At 37.3% G+C, this 20,897-nt stretch overlaps 1 protein-coding gene across 1 annotated transcript in view; it reads left to right on the top strand.

Moving 5' to 3' along the window:
* SYNE1 (spectrin repeat containing nuclear envelope protein 1) overlaps positions 1-20,897 on the top strand; it is a gene marked incomplete at its 5' end in the record, with an annotated part of 469,383 nt that overhangs the window by 136,924 nt on the left and 311,562 nt on the right. Inside the window, 6 exons of the mRNA XM_080806008.1 lie at positions 38-88; positions 2,634-2,741; positions 5,622-5,759; positions 6,933-7,097; positions 16,387-16,499; positions 17,053-17,221. Coding sequence (XP_080662134.1) covers positions 38-88; positions 2,634-2,741; positions 5,622-5,759; positions 6,933-7,097; positions 16,387-16,499; positions 17,053-17,221 — 744 coding nt within the window. The remainder of the gene's footprint in view (positions 1-37; positions 89-2,633; positions 2,742-5,621; positions 5,760-6,932; positions 7,098-16,386; positions 16,500-17,052; positions 17,222-20,897) is intronic.

Raw genomic sequence — 20,897 nt, forward strand, 5'->3', positions numbered from 1 at the left:
TATTATTTTTCTATATATTATCTTTTCATATTGTTAGGAAATACTTCCAGGTTTTCCATCTTTTGCAAATTCTATCCAAATTTTTAAGGTAAGATTTAAATAATCTTGAATCAGTGACCTCTTTCAAGCATCCTACGTTCCATAGCTTATTAGCCATTCCTTTGCATGTATTTGTCTTTATCTACACATTTCTTTTAATGTATTAATTCTGTTATTTCCTTTTCCTTTCTAATGGAATAAATAACATATGTGTTATTGAATGTTAGTTATAGTCTAAGCCACTCCCATGGCCTAATCTTTAATTATAAGATAGCATCAATTAATTTCTTTTTAATAACACTTAATAGCACTAATAAAAGGAAAAATTTATAATAACTATGGTTTCTTTGTATGTGACAGTAGAAATAAAAAATAAAGCTAAAGATTTATTTTTATATGTTAAAATATTAAGCAGGAAATAATTATTTGGAAAAACATAAGTATTCATCTAGCTTGTATCCTGAGTTTTGTCACGTCTCCTGCTCAATATTTGGTCAGATAGTTTATTTAATAAAGTTCATGACATGTGGTAAGTGCTCAATATACTTGTGAAATTAATGATTATGAGCTCTTTCCCAATTCCATGTTATCCTGTACTTTTTCCATCTTTCTTTATGTTCCATCTAGGCCTGAGGTTAATGATCTATCAACAGAGTAGACTTTATGCCAACATTGGAATAACAATTAAAAGTAATTTTATATCAAATATTAAATGAATTTTTATTTAATGCTCCATGAATCATGAGTTGATGTACATATAAAGCTACTACAGCACGTGTAAAGATGCCTGTGTGTATGTTTGCATGAAAAAGAGAGAAAGAGAAAAAGTCACGAGAATATCGGCCATTTAGCTGCCTGCAGTTTAGGTGGTCTTCTGTAGGCAACTAGACCCCCAGGTCTTTGAATGTATACGCAAGTTAACAGTTGAAGAAAAACCACAGACTAAATGCTCTCTGGGAATCGAAATATTGTTTGTACAGTATCTCCTCTTAAAAGGAGAATGTTGAGTGTGTAAATAGCTATATGCTTCTTACCTTATTGCAATTTGCCTGACACTGCCCCACCAGTAGCAAAGTCATTTACTAGATGAACTCTATTGAAGCTATTTTAAGAACATAATTCTTTCTCTCAGATGACTTTGTGGAATAATTTCAATTGGTGAGAAACAGGCCCCTGGAAGCTCATAGTGAGGTCCCGTGCTCACGTTGATGGTGTTCCCCCCACTTAGTGGTCACATTAGCTTCTGATACCTTGGAGGTAAACCAAGAGCATTTAGTTCCTCTGAGCTCCTAAGAATGTGTCATTTGTGCTTTTCTGGGCATGATGGTCAACCAGTGAACCTTGTGCTTTGGTCACATTTATCTCCTCGAGGAGCTAAAGCTTTGGAGTTTTGGGCTCCTGTTCCATTTCTTTCTCTACTTATCTATATTACCAATGATGTATTCTACCATTATATATTGAGGGAGACTGGGCAGGCAAAACTGAGAGAAGGCGTGCATCCTGACAGCCCTGTGGGCCAGTCTCTGTGCTTGGTGTGCTGCCCAGGTTATCACGAATTTTCTCCCAAACCGGGGAAGCAGTGTGTGATGTCTACTCAGATGACAGCACAACAGTAGAGAGGATTTAAAAAAAAAAAAAAAAAGAAAGTGTGTCCAAAGTCACAGAGTTGATACTTGTCAGAACCAGAATTTGGACCAGCTTTGCCCGCCTCCATGGCCAGCACTCTATTTCCTCTGCCACTTTACCTGTCGTCAGTCACCTCATCTGTGTCACAGGGCTGTGATTGAGTGAGATGCTGTAGTTGGAAGCTATTTGTAAGTGCCAAGAACCATGGTAAATGTGTTTTTGATTACTTTGACATTCTTACCAGATAAGAAATCTTGTGAAAAATTAAGGTATTTTCACTAAATCAATGCTAGAATGTCTTGTTATTATTTGTGGAAATAATGATATAAATCTGATGAGGTTTTTTTTTTTTTTTTCATGTTTGAGATGTGTGTGGTAGCCTGGATGCATTCATTCAGGAAATATTTTGGCAAATATTCTATAGGTGCTGTGTTACCAGGGTCTAGTAGTACCATACTGAACAAAATAAATGTTTTCTGTCATCGTAGAGCTTAAAATACTAAATAGCATTTTAAAATAACGCTAGTCCACAGTGTTACTCTGATTTTAATTCCTTGGGTTCAGTCAAAATTTTTCTCATCTGGAATGGTCCTCTGGGGTACAAATGACCTTGGGTTGAGAAGCACCCCCGGCCTATGTTTTCAGTCCTATCCTAGCCATTGCGCTTTCTGAGTATTTTTGTAGTTAGGACATTTCCTCTTGAGCACATTTTCTTAATTAAATACTGTTTCTTGAAAAAAAAAAATGGAGGTAGATCATTTCACTATTTAGCAAGATAATTAAGCTATTTTTCTAGAATTAACTTTTGCCTCTTACTCTCCGAAAGAGGTGAGGGAGAGGAGAGAGAATATTTTTCAGAGACAGTTGGAGGTTATTAAATACTCAGTGCATTCTAGAATCAGCCAGGTATTAAGTAATTAAATCAGTACATAGTTACTAATGAATTTGTGACGTCTGCTGGTTTCTAGAGAGAAGACAGGCTAATTTTGAAGGAAACAAAAGTTTGGATAGAACAGTTTGAAAGAGATTTGACAAGAGCACAGATGACGGAATCGAATTTGCAAGATAAATATCAGGTAATGTATGAAAAAGATTTCAATTTCTTAAATTCCTTTTTATGAGTAATATTAATATATATCATTTAATCCATGCCCAATCTTTCAAATGATATTAATGAGAAAAACCTTTAAAGAAATATTATGTGTTATCTTAAGTTTGCGTGTAATTTAATAATTGTATTTCTGTGTAAATAGGTAGTTTTAAAAAATTTAAGACATTCTATTATAATATGATTGCCATCGTAGAGATAATTAGCACCTCTGTCACACCGCTTAAGTATTTCTTTTTTGTGGTTGGGATAATTAAATTCTAGTCTTTTAGCAAGTTTGATGAATATAATACAATATTGTTATCTACACTCACTCTAGGACTTACTACTCGTTGCAAGTTTGTACACTTAAATAACATCTTTCCTATCTCCCCTCCACCCTTGGTAATCACCATTTTCTTTGTTTTTATGAGTCTGGTTTTTTTCACATGTAAGTGATACCACAAATTATTGTCTTTCTTTGTCTGCTTTATCTCACTTAGCATAATGTCCTCAAGGTCCATCTGTGTTGTTACAAATAGCAGGATATCCTTTATCTCATGACATTTATAGATCGATCTGTCTATCACATCTCCTATCATTCATCCATTAATGGGCACTCAGGTTCCTTCCATGGCTTGGCTATTGTGATTAATGCTGCAGTAAACAAGGGAGTGCAGGTGTCCCTTCAGTATCTTGTTTTCATTTCCTCTGGGTATATCCCGGGAGGTGGAATTAGTAGTTTTAAATTGTGTGTGTTCATCCTGTACTTAGAGCTCTGAGGGTTCATGACTTTTCTGGAACTCAGAGTCATATAAATGACCCCAAACATAAACGTCTAGTCATTGCTTTACTACAGCTCATGATCCTGTAGATGTCACATAACAAAAAATTCCACCAAAAAATGACTTCAGTGCAAACAGAAAACTACTGTAGAATAAACCGTGTTTAATAAGGTCTCACAACATGACTGTTTGGGATGGGCCCATTATGGGATCTGTTTCTATTGCCACCTGCCTGGTTCAACACGGTTGCTCTCAAATTGAGGCCAGGGTTGTTGCTGCTGAAGTTTCCTTACACCACCATTACTTGGATTTTGGCTTTCAATTTTCACTTTTCAGACACAAAATCTTAGGTTTTCCCATGAAATTGTGATGTACTGTATGCAGGATTGACGTTTTCCTTCTATTTAAAATAGCACTGCATGTCAGTGGCCAAACTGTAATATATTCTAGTCTACATTATATTTTAATTGGTCTTGCTACATAAAAGGGGGTGGTGATATGAGACTCAACATGGCAGATGAGAAAGGATTTAGCTGTTGGCATTAATGTGTGGATTTTATGTAACAATATCTGTAAAGTGGCCTGAATTTAGATGGATGATGCCACCAATATTATATTTGTTGACCATGGCAAAGCAATGTGTACGTACGAATATAATTGCTTTGATACTCAGTGTAATCTTTTTTTCTCAAAAATATAATTTTCTGGATGAGCTTCATGAAAAAATGATTAATCCAGTAAATGGAGAATAGAAATATAAGAACAATAAGACTATACTTATTAGACCATTGGTGAGTTTTAGTTTGGGCATAAATTATAAAAAAAAAAAAATCAAGTCCAAATTATGAAGTTACCTGTTGTACAGATGTTTGTATAAAGGGAAGACAGAGGATTAGAAAAGTATGAAACAGAACCACTCCTTTCAGACCAAAGATGATCAGCTGTCTCTTAAAGAAGATTTAGGGACCATCTGAAATCTGAACACAGGGAACATTTTCCTCATCTGTGTGTTTCTTACATAATCAGCATTTTCTGTTTCCACTTATCAGTCAATAGTTCATTATCCTGTTTTTTCATGCATAGAATTCTGTGGAACAAAACTGAAGATCGATTTTATGTTTTTGGTATTTTTAAATTACATTAAGTTAGAGGCAATGGAAGAAACGTTGTGGTAAACTATTTACTCACCGTCTCCCCCCAGTGTTCTTCTTGTGAACTTACATGTTTGTTTATTCAGAAATTCTTTCAGATGTGTTACCGGCTAGATTCTGTAGGGACATTCTCATGTTCTTTAACATAATTGCACGTTTTAGTGACATTTTCAATTCACATTTGGACTTGGAGACTTATTTTAGGATGTCAATTTAATAGGAAATGTAGAACTTTAATTAAAGTCAGTACTTGTTAAGGTTAGTATTAGACTTATGGTTAAGTCTACATATTACAAATTTATGTTTAACATGATGATAAAGGGAATGATACAATAATTGATATTTTAATGCCATAAAGTTAAATCAAAATATTATTTTATAATTGAGGTCCCTTAAGTAAACTTCTTTACCCTGGCTTACTTAAACACAAATTTAGTTATCTTTAAACCAGCATAATTTGGATATATATAATTTCTAACCTAAATTATTTGGTACTTAGAAGTAAAGCAACTATTTTGATTCTTATCATAGGTTTATATTCCTATCTACTATTATTTCTTGATGTACATGGACTGGCATATTGATTATTTAACTAGAAATGAGAAATCTTAGGTTTTAGTCCTGCCTCTACTACTCGTTTTTCCCAAGTTACCTCTGGGCTTCCTGTGGTAATAAAAATAGAGTACGTCAGTGTTGTAGGATTATGGAGAGAGCCCAAGGAATGATGTGTAGAGAGGAGTTAGCATGGGAGCAAGCTCATCATCGGGTTTGGGGAACAGTATCTGCTATCAGTATCATGACTGTCATCATTATGTCAACAACATATATTGAGTGTTTTCCCACTATAAAGTACTGTTATTTAGGAAATGTGGTTTCCTTTGCATTTGCTGCTTTTGACTCATTTCCATGTTGTTGCCCTTTTTCCTCTTTTAGTCATTTAAGCACTTCAGAGTTCAATATGAAATAAAAAGGAAACAGATTGAACACTTAATACAGCCTGTACATAGAGACGGTAAACTGTCACTTGACCAAGCGTTGGTAAAACAATCCTGGGACAGAGTGTCCTCCAGGGTAAGTTCTCTCGAGATTAATTTCATGAAGGCTGACATAATTCAGTCAAGAACATTTTCCATCACGTTTTTCTACAGAGTGATTTTTCATCTGGTCCTACAGCCTCTATCCAAGACAGGACAGGCTTACCTATGGGAGTTTTCCTCTAAGTTAGTGGAAGTACTTGGCTTAACAACTCTTCTGCTTTGCCTGCCTTGCACAGTTTCCCTGTTGAGTAGATGATGGATGGAAATCCTGAAAGACTCAACTCTGGGACATTTAGAGGAGATGACTCTCCCAAGAATGGAGCCTCGACAATTTCTCTAAAGTCTATAAACCACGTTTCATCAACAGTCGGTCATCCTCCTATTTGCACATTCATTTTTATAGCCTTTAATTTAAGCAAATCTTCTTATCCAGTCCTTCACGAGCCTGAAGAAGAACTGCTCAATAACGTTCATGTTAATATTCTGCAAACTTAGAGTCCAAGATTTCAAAACCTCTGAAACTCCTATCTCTAATCAGAATATTTGCCTTGAACTTACCCTGTTATCTTTTTATTTTATAATCTAATCCTTTTCCCACAAACTCTACCAGAGACTAGGTTAGTTCTAAGCACCTCAACCTCTCCCACCTGACATTCCAATAAGTCAGGAAACACTGCTTAAGAATTGTATAAAATGGTAGAAATTCAGAAATAGTTAGAAATTATATTATCATAGAAACAGTCCTGAATATTCTACTTCCTCCAGAGATGATTGGATGACCCTGACGTTTCTGGATCCGTTCTCATGTGGCAGATTTTAAAAAATACACATCAGCTAGTGTATAGTAGCTACATCCTTGAGCATTTCAGCAAACCCAGTCCCTTCCCTTTCAGTGAAAGCCAAATTGAAACTCAGCAGGGGCTTCATGCTCTTCCTATAAGAAGAAAATTGTTTAAGCTCTCAATAACGTCCTTCCATGTCTAAGATGTATTTTAAGTTTCCTCGAAACTTTCTCATAACTATAATTTTCTCCTCATTCTCAAAGTATCAAATTCAGGACACAGATATTGTCTTCCTTGATATTTATTAAGTTAACTTGAAATTATTAACTTAAACCCTTATGTGGGCCTTGGAAATTATTTGGGTGAGTTTTAGGAATTGTCTTCTGTATTAAAGATAATTATGTGTTTCTCCTTTTGTATTTCAGCTCTTTGATTGGCACATACAGCTTGATAAATCTCTCCCTGCACCTCTGGGCACCATAGGTGCCTGGTTATACAGAGCAGAGGTGGCCCTGAGAGAGGAAATTACCATTCAGCAGGTCCATGAGGAAACGGCCAACACAATACAACGGAAACGTGAGCAACACAAGGTAAAAATTCTGGTGGGGAAATATTCTGGCACAGCAGTCCTAGTGTGATCTGGGGATGTGGCTCTTTAGACCTTCCATGGACACGGGTCTCTCAAGCGTCACTCATCCCGTTTCAGAGATGTCGCACTTGCCTCACCCACGCTTGTGACTGACAGTCCCCGTAGATTCATTTTCTGAGGTATTTTCCAGTAGCTCCGTGGTATTTTTTCAACTGTGGTTATCTTTGTTATTGCCATTGCTGTATGTTATTTTTCAAAAGATAAGCCCACAGGCCATACACATTTATATCATAATGCGGTTGGCCTTTGGCTGCAGACCTCATTCCCGTCTCCATTCTCAAAGAAAGGCAAGCCAAGTCGACAAGTTCTTAGGTCCTGTGCTGTGGTGGGGCAGGGGGTTGAAGGAGAGTGGTGATTTAAGGAAGTGGTGGGATGAGGCCTTGATGACTTTTTAGTTATTTGTAAATTTTTCAGCTTACTGCCGAGTCAGTTGTGCTTAGTGTAAATTCTAACATCCTTCCTCTTTGTGTTCTATCGTAGTACAGACCTAACTTGAAATGCTACTTTTCATCAACGTCAAATTAAACTCAATCCTGCATTTTGTGCAATTGAATTTGTGTACCGCATGTACTGTGTCATGGTGGGGATTACTATATATGTGGAAAACAGCCAAGCAGAGATGACCAGAGAGGGGCAATTTATAGCTCGTTTATATTTTCTGCCAAAATATTAACATTTTTAACGCTGCTTCAAGGGAATAGACTGTTATGTATTCTAGACCAAATTGTAAAGCAAACTCATGACAGGTTTTGTCCCATGCCCCTCTCGGACCTTATTTTTGGAACCAGAAATGTAGAGGTACATTGGTGTCCGGAAGTTTCAACTTCTGACCCTCTCAACTCAGTCCACTCAACCCAGACTCGGCCACCAAACAAGAGGGACACAGGAAGATTTTGTCCCTGCACAATTAGGGCCCTTCCTGTGTGGATTCTTGGCCTTTCTTCAGTTATACTCAGTACCTCCAGGCACTTTAAAGTTTTGCTGATGATCTCTTAGCCTTTCCCTTTCCTGCCACCATCAACACGCACAAAACACACAAAAAACTCCTTAGAATCCACTTCTCGGGTAAGAACACCATTTGGGATCTGTTCCGCAGGTAGAGATACACACACATAAAATCCAGGCCTGCTAGTCTGTTCTGTCTATGGAGCTGGAAGATAAGAGATCAAGTCACAAGAGTTTTTCTAGGACTGAACCAGGGTTGAGGCTTCTTAGAATCAGAAAAGCCTAGGCTGTGTCCATATTAAGGTTCCCAGGATATTAAAAATAGAGGGAAATTCTGAAACAGTGTTACACAAATGATACCACTTTAACAAATTACAATTCATCATAAATACCATGTAATGCATCATGTAACCACTGAACTGATGTTTAACCGATATGAATATTTCATACAAAAGAAGTCACCTTAGGATTTAAAATCAAATGTAGAGTATGCTTCGATTGTGGGTTATATGTGTTAATTTAGCTAATATACACCAAGGGTCTACTGTGTGCTGGTTTTATGCTCCAGAGGAACTGGGGGGGGGGGGTGCCTCCAATCTAGAAGTTTGAGACACAACGTGTATTTGTTGTTTGCATAACATAACGTAAGTCTGATTTGAATGCCACCTTTGAGAAAATGCCCAACAATATTAGCTGTGCTATTTACTAGGTGGTAAGATTTAGCAGAAAGGTTAATTCGCCGCTCACTCTAAGTTGCCACAATCCCTGCTAAGGAGTGAGTTTTAAGTTGGACGTGAACACGCCGTCAGTGTATCTCTCAGTGATTCTATGACTCCAGGCTCCTCATGACCCATCTGGCTCCCTTGAGAGAGGAACCCTGTGCCAGCCACCAAGTGTGCGGCAAGAACCATCCTTTTGCCAAAGTGCAGTAAACAACCATAAAAACGAGAAAATAAATGGAGTAGAGAAAAGGGGGGGGTGGAGGAATTGGAGGAGAAGCTTATCTGAGACTAAAAATCAGAAGCTGGGGAATGCAGCAAAGAGACAACAGGAAGCAAGCGGAGGCAGGTGAGGGCGAAGACTCAGTTCCGGGCAGATCTCCAGGAGGATCTTGCTGAGGGAGGGACTTGTACTAGGTCTGAACACAGGTCCTTAAAGTCGCAGAGTCATAAAACAATTCATTGTCAGTTAGAACATCAATTCTCTCTCACTTAAAATGTATTAAGTGCCTAGAGTAAGATCAGCTTTGCTGATGTGGGAAATTTGAATCATCGTTGAGATAACTAAAATTCTAGGCCCCTTCAATAGTAGAAAAATCAGCCCATCAATTTGGTATTACTACTTTTTGCTGGTATATGAGCTCATTTGGAAATGCAATATATACATCAAAAAGAGCACAATATAGGATGCATCAATACATAAGCAAGAAGGTTTTAGAATATTATCTTCCTATCGCAGTCTATAAGCAATGACGGCTTTGCCATGAAAACTTAGATATGCTATCAGGATCTAGAATTTTTGGTTTTCTGCATTACTCACATCTTTTAAATATATATATATACCACAGGACAATTGTTCATTGCTGAATACATACTAACTGTTGGAAAACTGGGTTCAGAAAATTTTTAAAATATGTTTTTTGCAAAGAGGTCATTTTATAAATGGTTTTACCGAAGTTATTTTTTAATAACTTGCATGTATATAGAGTCATATTATTCTGAAAAGCAAGATAAACCTTTGCTAGCTTTTCTATTTTCCAGATGCCCTTAGGCTTAGTTATCTAGGAAGTTAAGAAATAGAGTTATAGCTAACTATGATTGAGCATTTAGCCACGTTTCTGTCTTAAGTACTTAATTTTGCTAAGCACTTGACATGTAAGATATGAGACAGGTATTATGATCCTTATTTTGCAAATGATTAATTGTTAGGCAGAGAGAGGTTAAGTGCCTTGCCCAAAGTCACACAGCTGATAATTGAGATTGTTTTATTTATTTATTTTAAAGATTTTGTTAATTTGTTTATTTGTCAGAGAGAGAGAGAGAGCGAGCGAGCGAGCAAGAGCAGGGGGAATGGCAGACAGAGGAGAAGCAGGCTCCCTGGTGAGCAGGGAAGCTGATGTGGGACTTGGTTCCTGTACCTGGACAGAACTCTGGGATCATGACCTGAGCCTAAGGCAGATATTTAACCGACTGAGCCACTTCGACATCCCTAATCCAGATTCTTTTAAACACTAAACTTAAACCGTGTCCACAAAGCTATCGCATAATACATGTAGAGCAATTAAAATTCCTAATTTTTAGTAGTAGTATTTCTTTGAACAAGGCTTTCAGTCGTAAGGAATCATAAAAATAGCCATCAAACTCTACCACCTACTACCCATCCCTATTGTGGTCATCAACCCTACCTAGATCACTTCTCCTCCTATTTTGAAGATTTTATTTCTTGCATGACAATGCATGCCATAATTCTTAATAACTTCAGTAAACCACAGATGATCCTACCAATAACCTGGCCTTTTAGTTTCTTGGTCTCTTGTCTTCCAGGGATCCCATCCTATACCCTATTCTAGCCCTTCAAGACATAGGCATGGTCCACAGCTTGTCATCACCAGTAACTAAAACCACCCCCACCCCACACACACAAGCTCTTTTTCAAGCACCTATCTCACTGTCTAGCCAATTTTGCCCCAGCTCCAAATTGCATGGACTCTATGCCCTATGATCCATGATTTTACTGCCTCTCCCCCTCTTCGTGTCATCCTTTCCCTTGGACTTCTACTTAAATTCAGTGCTGAATCAGTAAAGGTCATCACTTGTACACACACTAGTTGTCTTGACCAAGTTTCCTTTGTCCCGTGGGCCTGGTTAAAACACAACCCTGGTTTAGCCCACTCACTGCCTAGTACACCCCCCCCCCCACCATATGTTGCTGAGTGTGGCTGCAGAGAAACACACCCCCAGGCACGATGACTAACTCAGCTGGGTCCCTAATGCTGCCTGGCACTCCAGAGGCATTTCCCGACTCCATCGCCTCTTTATTTCGGGGACAACTGTTCCACCTTGTCTCTTCAAATCTCCCACACCTCCTCCCATATCCTTACTCTCCGCTGGTGACACTGCTTCCTATTTCTCTGAGAAAATAGAAGCAATCAAAAAAGAATTTCCGCAGGCTCCCACGACCACATCAACCCACCTACATGCATCTGTGCCCGAATACTCAGTCTTCACTTCTGTTACTAGGGATGAACCATCTGTGCTCCAAGCTGAGACCAGCCCCTCCACATGTGTATGAGCTCCCATCCTCCCTGCTTCTTTCCAGTAAACAATTCCTGCAGTTCTTGCCTTTTTTTTTTTTTTTTAATTTTTTCCCTCTCTCTGCTGGATTTTTTTCCCACCCACGTAAAGTATCTGCTGTTCATCCTCTTCTCTTAAAGACTCCTTTAAAAAGAATAAACAAAATTTAAAAAATAGAACCTGTCTTTCTTAACTCTCCTTCCCCTCTAGTTACTGTACATTCTTCCCTCTCCTTTTTCAGTGAGGCTCTTTGAAACAATTACCTGTGCTCATTTAGGTTTCAGAATTCTCTTCTCCAGTTCTTTTGAGAACCCATTCCAGTCGAACTTTCCCTTGCCGTGCTGTTCCGGCCAGGTTCATGAGAGTCCTTCTTCCTCATTCAGTGCTCAATTCTCAGTTCTCATCCTACCTCGCCTATCAAAAGCATTTCACATAGTTATTTCCTTATCCTTGAACCACTTTCTTTTTTTTTTTTTTTAAAGATTTTATTTATTTATTTGACAGAGAGAGAGATCACAAGTAGGCAGAGAGGCAGACAGAGAGGGAGGGGGAAGCAGGCTCCCCACTGAGCAGAGAGCCTGATGCGGGGCTCGATCCCAGGACCCTGAGATCATGACCTGAGCCAAAGGCAGAGGCTTAACCCACTGAGCCACCCAGGTGCCCCAACTCGAACCACTTTCTTCATTTGGTTTCCCCATTTTCTTTCTACCCTTCTGGCTGGGCTTCTAATGTTTCGTGGTCTTTCCACAAATATTTACTGCATATTCTCTATCTGCAGAGTAATGTTCTCAGCATTTGTGATGCACCCGTAAGAAAAACAGAAAAATTGCTACACTCATGTGATTTCCCTTCTAATGGGAGGAGGTGGATAAGAAATACTAAATGTAACTAAGTAATAAATAAATTATGTATTAGGGTAGAAAGTCAAGGGACAAAGAATATTAAGGGTGTTGCAGTTTTAACTAAGGTTGTCACTGAAACCACGCTGAAAAGATGTTATTGAACAGGCAAGCACATTCCCATCTGAACCCCTTTGCCCTTGCTGTTGTTCCGGAATATTCTCTGTCCCAGCCTGAAACATTCTGGCATGGATTAGTTTCAGTACGTTCTTCCTCATTTCCTTTGGGCCTTTACTGAAAAGTCAACTCTTAGTCAACATTTTTTCATCCACCCCTTTGAAACCACCACTCCTTGCCCTCTTCCCTGCTTGATTATTCTCTTTGCCATTTATCTGCAATCTCAACCGCTATTTTAATTATATATCTTGTTTACTGCTTGATTTCCTATATTCTAGTATCAACTCCATAAGGGCAAGAATTATTGTTTGTTTTTTTCCTGTTGTATTCCCAGCCCCTAAAAATAATGAGAAATATTCAGAATTTTAAGTGGGTCAGTAATGCAGATTTGTACTTACTGGGAAATTGTCCATTTGACTAAGTTTTCAAAATCATTGGCATAAAATTGTTCAAAATATTTTATAATACTCTTTGGTAATCTTTTCCATGTACTTAAGCCCTTACTTTTTCCTCAGTATTGTTTCTTTGCACTTCCTTACTTCCCTTAATTGTGCTTTTGGCACTGTTGATTTTCCCTGTCATGACTGTCTTTTCCCATCTACTTTCTTACAGAAGCATGGTGGTATCACTCTGTTATGTGAGAATAGAGACTCGGTTAGTAATAGAGGGTAGGAGCCAGGGAACCAGTCTCAATAATCCGTGTAGGGTGGCTTGAACCAGGATTATAGTTGTAGAGATGGTGAGAAATGGTCAGATTCTGAATATTGTTAAGGCAGAGCAATTTTTGGCATTAGATACTGATTATGAAAAAAAAAGAGAGTCATAGGAGACACTATTTTTTTCAACTGAGCATTTGGAAGAATGGGGTCTCCATCAGTTGAGATGGAGAGACAGTAAAGCAGGTTTGGGGAAAGATCAGGAGTTCAGCCTGAGGCACAGTATATATGTGGCATATATGTATATTATATTATATTATATTATATTATATTATATTATATTATAATTATATTATATATATATGCCACATATATGTGTGTGTGTGTGTGTGTGTGTGTGTCACAGGATATGTGGCATAGATAATAAAAGATAAGAGACAGGAGCTCAGGACACAGGTGTAGGATGGAGATAAATATTCAGACTCACTGGTATATAGAAGGATGTCAGAAGCTCTGAGACTAAAGAAATTAAGGAAGTATACACAGAGAAAAAAACCTGTCAAGAACGGAGCCCTGAGGCAATCTAACATCAAGAGATCAAAGAGTAGAAGATGAACCAGCAGAAGAGTCTGAGAAAGAGTGATCCATGAGGTGGGAGGGAATCCAGCTCCTGAGCTGTTTTAGAAGCTATGGGAAGCGGTGCCTCATGGGTGGGGCGTTACCGTCATGGGTAACATGGCCACAGCAGTGCTTTTAAAATGCAAGTCAGTTCATTTCAGCCTCTCAGAACTTCCCACTGGCTCCCACCTATTCAAAATAAGCATTCCCAAAGTCTTACAAAAGCCCGTGAGGCCCACAGATCTGCAACCGTCTCCCCTTGCTTTCCCTCCTCTCTCCACCACCTGCTACCCCAGTCGTTCCTTTGCCTCATCACAGGCGCTGAGAGAGGGGCTTTGGCAGCTCCCACAGCCACGTGGTTTTATCAGTCTCCCTATAGTTCTGTTGGTTTTTACTCTATGTATTTTGAGGCTCACTAGACATGTTCAAGTTCAGAATTAAGATAGGCACTGGTCAATTAAAAGGCTTATCCTTGAACGATTAATTACATATAATGATTTTTATTCTCAAATCTATTTTGCCCGATATTGTTACACTCCTACCAGTTTCCTTTTGTTAGTATTTAAGGGTTCTGGCTCATTAGAACTCTGAGTTTCATAGTTTTCGCCTTCTCCAAGTTCCAAGACTCAAACTCCTACAGCAGTGGGTATAGATATTTGTCTCAAACAGTCAGCTTTTTCCATTTATTTTTGCTCACAGGTCTATGATCCAGTTTTGGGGTCATATTTTAATGGGAGTTGGAGACCTAAAAGATTTTCCTTACTTCCTGTGAGCCCACCAATGAGTGAAAGTCACATGCTGTGCTCAGCAACTAGCTGGTTTTTAGTGCAATGGTCAGTGACATCATATTAGCTATAGTTCCTTTATCATATTTTTGAAAACATTTTTGTTTGTTCTAATATCTTGTCAAGATTTTTTTTTAAGATTTTATTTATTTATTTGACAGGCAGAGATCACAAGTAGGTAGAGAGGCAGGCAGAGAGAGAGAGGAAGAAGCAGGCTCCCTGCCGAGCATAGAGCCCGATGCGGGACTCGATCCCAGGACCCCGGGATCATGACCTGAGCCGAAGGCAGAGGCTTTAACCCACTGAGCCACCCAGGCGCCCCTCTTGTCAAGATTTTTTCCATTAGCTGGATACTGACTATAATAAGGAAAGCTGTTTAGAAAACAACTGGGCGTAGGAGTGTTCCAATATAGTCCCAGAACCCTGCTCATATATTAACATATAGTCATATATGATACATCAGAGCTATGTGGGATAATGGCTCTAAATTTGCTCTGCACTCACTTGTAGGAGTCTCAGCCAAGATCATAAGGCACAGAAGTGTGTCTAGATGTTATAAAGGAGACAAGGAATGACCAAAATACTCCCAGTCATTAGCTGCTTTAGGTTGGTCTTCTGTCCCCTGTGATCAGCTCCTGCACACAGTGGTCTCCCTCTGGGCATGAGTGACTTGTGAATATCTGTACAGTTACCCGTGCAGATCAATAGGTAATCATAACAAATATACCAGGATAGAAATACTTTGGCCCTAGATTTTTCTACAGTGTAAAAATTAATGCCCCTCAAGTTAAAAGGCGCAAAAACATATGTCTTTATGTGAGCAAGCACTTATAACCTTAACATTTTTTAGTTATTATTTTCAGTTAGTCAACATATAGTATAACCTAAACATTTTAATTTATATATGACAGCCTTCATTTTCCAACCCCCTTCCACCAGTGTTTCTCTTAAGGCTTTAGGATGTTTTTTTGCTTCTCTTTTCTCCAATTAATCCAGTAAATCTCAATGTGAGCTAAACTCTGTTAATCTTAATGGATCATTCTGGTGGGCTAATGGGTCTTACTTTTCAGTGAGTGACAAGCTATTGGGTATTTATTCTCCTACTGAGAAACAAACTAAACTGTAGAGAATATGGCATGAACCACGTTTCATCTTTGCTTCTGGGTGAGAAATTGGCTAGGAACCGTGATGTACCTTTATGTCTTTATACAAGTAAGTCTACCGACAGTGAAAAACTCAGAAAACAAATCTAGATAAGTTATTAAAATTTGTGTGGTTCTATAGAGCCTGAAAAGAATATTTGTAAAGATCACATTTGATCTTTCTACTCTGATATCTATGCGACATTCCCTGTGTTTGTTTGAAATCTTCTAATCATAAGAGTATTTTCATAATATTGTGATATTATTGACTTAAATGGTGAACAAGTAGCACTGTGTAGTAGTCCACATGCATTCAAAGTAAAATAACAGAAGTGTAATATATACATGTGTAAATGTGTGTCTATTGCCATTAAAGGGTTAAACCAGTTGCGTTTAGTTTACAGCTTCTAAAAACCAACACATTCAAAATCAAGTAAGGAGGAAAATCCTAACAAATCTTTGTTTATAGCAGTAACTACATTTTCCTTTGGACCATGTGCCTTTAAAATGTCTGAATGCATTGCCGTGCAAGTGTCATGTGTGTTTAAAAGATGCCATAATTATTAGATACAGCTCTAGCACAGGCCTTATAGACCAGCACCAGGGCTCCTGGACAAGGTAAAAACCTACAAGAGGCACCAAGCCGCATATGGATGTAGCTGCACGACCAAATTGTTGAGTACATTGACTCATCGGTGCAGGCTGGAAATTATGCTTCTTAGCCTCCTGTGAACATGTTTTCTCATTTTTTTTATTTTTTTAAATTGTATCTTAGGATCTGCTTCAAAACACAGATGCCCACAAAAGAGCATTCCATGAAATCTACCGGACCAGGTCTGTTAACGGGATCCCAGTGCCCCCTGATCAGTTAGAGGACATGGCCGAGAGGTAAGAGAAGGGCTGATTATAAATGAAGTGTCTTTTTTTAAATGCTTGGTGGGTGTTTTTTCCATTTCTTTTCTTTTCAATGAATTGATTTTTTTCTTTACAGAGATGCTTTCATTCGGTACATAAAAATCGAGTTCCCATAACATATGCTAAGAATGCCAATGTTCTAATGTGTTATTGTTTGAAAAGAGTAGACCTGAATATACCCACAGCCTGGAAATCACAGAAATGGTTTCTTCAGAGACTGTATTTTTATTCAGTACTGTGAGGAACATTATGTAATATTACAAAAACAGCTTATAAAAGAAACAGATGAGAGTTGCCTTGGCAGGGGAAAGAACTAAATTAAATACTTCACTCAATCATGATTTGCCTTTAAATCCAGAGCTAGAAAAGGAGTCAGATCTCCTGATACTGATTGATCAGCCAGAGTTTAGAAGACCTTGTGCCTGCTATTATATTTAGCACTGACGTGTAACGTGTAACAGGTTAAGTAAGCACCGTTCTGTTACTATTAGTTACATTCTGTAAATTCTCGGTGTTTTATTTCTAGGTTTCATTTTGTTTCCTCCACATCAGAGCTGCACTTAATGAAAATGGAATTTCTAGAATTAAAGTACCGTCTGCTCTCACTGCTGGTTCTTGCAGAGTCAAAGCTGAAATCTTGGATCATCAAGTATGGGAGGAGAGAGTCAGTGGAGCTGCTTCTGCAGAACTACATCGTAAGTCTCCCTGGTGCTTTGAAAAAGAAATCAGAGGGCACATGGGTTTAGCATTTCGTACCTACCAGTTTATTTGACACTATTATTTTTATCTTGAGTTTAAAGGTACAAGGGTGTTAAATGGGTTTGATATAAGTTAGCTCTTTGCAATAATCTGAAATATTCACCTATGTCCTTTGGAAAAATAGAAAGATTTTGCTGTATTAACCATACTAAACCCTTGTGACTGGCTTTATTGCTTAAAAAAAAAAAAAAAGTTTTTACATTGCATACCCATGACTTTGATTGTGAGCTCCCCGTTGAAACTGAGTTAAAAATACTTATGTCATGTCTCTAAAAAACAATCATTCTCTGTTATTCATACGGGAACTATAATATGTATGTCTCTGAGTTTCATTGCTTCTTGTGTGCATGCAGGAAAAGTAAAATTCTTGTCTATGAGTCTCTGTACCAATTTAATTTTTATGGATCATAATATATTTTGGGCTATCAGTATGAATAATTCTATATCTACATAGAATAGTAGCCCTGCATTAATGAAGATATTAGGTTGTTCTCTAAATAGCAGTTTCTATTTATTTATTTATTTATTTATTATTTATTTATTATTTATTAAAGGTAGTTTATTTGTTAGACAACGCCCCCCACAAATTTATTAGCAATACAAACTTGCTTTCAAAGTTATTATGCATAAGTCATCTCAGTCCTGTACCACTCCATTTGTGTTGAATCACATATTCTAAATGAGAAATTAGTAAATTTAAAATCCAAGCCCATTTCTAACATGACTAGTCAGAGCAGCTTTGTAACTGATATAACTGAATGTTTGTTGAAACCGTATCATTATTAAAGCATTCTAGAATCAGAATATATTTTGCTATATTTTAATTAGATTTTTAAAGTGACGAATGAACAAGATGCATTTGGGAAAAAATACATTTACAGTAGCATCTTTCTTTAGGGTTACTACAATTGTCTTGGAAATATGTGTCAAGAAATGTGAAATCTGTTATGATGTGTTCCCTTATTCATTCTGCATTATTTTGGAAAATAATGAAAAATCTTATTTTTTAAGTTTGAGCAATTACTTTAGTCTTTTAAGCACAGATAAGCATTTATATATTTTTGGGTTTAGTCATGTCAGTGGTACACAATGAGCTCAGCAGGTAATTATGCAGGATACATCTTTGTTCTCACTATTTAAGGACAGACAATCAGATTGAATGCCTAATGGGAGTGTTCCACCAGGTTAATGTTCTAATAAAAGGTTGTTAGTAATTCTCTTTGAACTTCTCAAATAAAAGATATGTAAGTAGAGTTATATATTTATGATTTAAAAATTAATGTTAATTAAAAAAAAAAAACTAGTTCTGCTTTCTCTATAAAGTAAAGAGAAGTTCACTAAGCTGCTGGTTTTAAACTGCTCCATAACTTTTAACTACTGGTAAACTTGCCAGTTTTACTACAAATGTAGCACATTTGAATGAACATTTCTTAATATTTTTATTCCATGGTGAAAAACACCTATTTATTGCTAACCCTTCTTTTCTATGGAGGGCCTTACAGTATTTTTTGTTTAATAGTTTTAGTAAGTATGGGATATTGAGTGTTCCCCATGAACCCATTGTTTTCCCTGTGTCGTCTTGTATCCCAATGACAACCCTAGGGGATGGGCATTTCCACGTAGTTTCACTGAGAAAAATAGAGCCTTTCAGCGCTCAACACACATGTTCCAGGTGGCACAGTTGGTAAGAAGTAGACTCTTGGTGAGAAGTTGGTTAAGAAGAAGACTCAAATCCTGACTCTTCAGGATTTGAAGTCACATCATTCCAAACCAAAAGTTTCGGCACTGAACCTGACTATCTAACAAAATGCGCTGGGAAAGTTTTGGTTTGTTTTTTTTTTTAACTTAAAAGACCAAATAATTAAAATAATCTCCTGTAGCTTGGTGAATTAAGGAATGCAGCTCACATAAATATTAGTTACATTTAATGTTAGTTCATATTTAACAATATTTTACACTCACATACTGTAGCCTGATAGTGACAGTGACAGAAATAATAATTTCTGTTTAGGCATGATATTGGAGCAGAGTGGGGCGAAGTAGGGGAGATATTACAGTCTGGCCACCAGTCACATGGAAATGTGTTGAATTATAGTTCAACTACTTACAACCCATGTGACTTCATAAATAACTTAATTTCTAGGACACTTAGTCTTTCCCAAATTTTTAGTAATAATGGTGATGATGATGATGATGATGATGATAGAATTATAGGGACTTTTGTAGGGAAGAAAGATGGACACATATTACTTTCCTTTTATATCACACCCCCTATAGCTTCTCTCATCCCTTTGGAATTTGTGAGAAAATAATTTTCTTTAGGATGGACTATTTCAAAGAGTGAAGACTTCCAAATAAAATAATAAAGTCAGGTTCTTAAATCTAATCCTTTCCTTAGTTTCTAAAAAAATTTATTGTAATGAGCCATATGCTGTTCTACATCATCTATTAACCAAAATAATATGCAGGATGTAAAAGTTCCATAATTATCTTTTCCTTAGTTTGAATTCTCAATTCAATCTTATTCATATGCAAAAAACCCACCATGTTTTAAAGGGTTAGAGAATCAGAAAATGTGCTTCCTACTTACCTCTTGTACTAGGTGCTCAAGTGTGCAGCTGCCATGTACTTAAGAAACTCTTGGAAAATACTCCACAAATGCTTGCTAATTAAACCTGGGCCACATGCTATTCATAAGAGATTACATACTGTAATATAAATCGGAGATTATCGGTTTGGTTTTTGCTGTCATACTTGTTCTTGACATGACCATGCTTGTTAACACATGCTTCAGTTTTACTATGGAAGAAATAGGATAATTCATTCTTTTCCATAGAAGGAGAGCTCTTGGAATTGTGGCCTGTGTGAATGCAGCATAAGTAATGTGAACACTTATTTTATTATTTGTAATTATTTTATTAATGTAAGTAGGCAAGTCTGATAAAACCTCTTCTCAAAGATGATTTTTTAAATCTTAAATTACCTGGCTTAGCTCCGTTCAAGTGAAATCGATGAATGAAATTTATGTATCTCTATATTTATCTTGTGAGAGAAGTTTGGTTATCTTCCACTAATACTTTGGATTTAGCAGGATAAAGAGATATCTTCTTTTTCTTGAAGTGCCATCAACTTTAACGTGGCTTATTTGTTGAACTTGATAACCAAATGTAAGCCTTATTTTTATTTTTTTAATAATTATATAGTTCTTTGTTTTTAAGATTTTATTTATTTGAGAGAGAGAGAGAGAAATGGCAGGAGCAGGGGGGAGGGGCAAAAGGAGTGGGAGAAGCAGACTCCCCGCTGAGCAGGGAGCTCTAAGCAGGCTCTGTCCCAGGACTCTGCCATCATGACCTGAGCTGAAGGCAGACACTTAACTGACTGAGCCACCCAAGTGCCCTATAAGCCTTATTTTTAAAGAAATAAATTAATCTTATCATTGTTTTAAATATACATTTGCATTTTCTTTTGCACCCTTCTGAGAGACTGTCTAGTTAGCTCATGGTAAAAAGGAGATTTAGCAGTCCTCCTGCTAAAGTGATATTAATATGCAAAATAATTCATGCTATGAAATGGATTTACTCTGTGTTCAGAAAGAAAAAAGTGTCAAAATAA

This window comes from Martes martes (assembly GCF_963455335.1).
Source record: "Martes martes genome assembly, chromosome: 6".
Lineage (NCBI taxonomy): Eukaryota > Metazoa > Chordata > Mammalia > Carnivora > Mustelidae > Martes > Martes martes.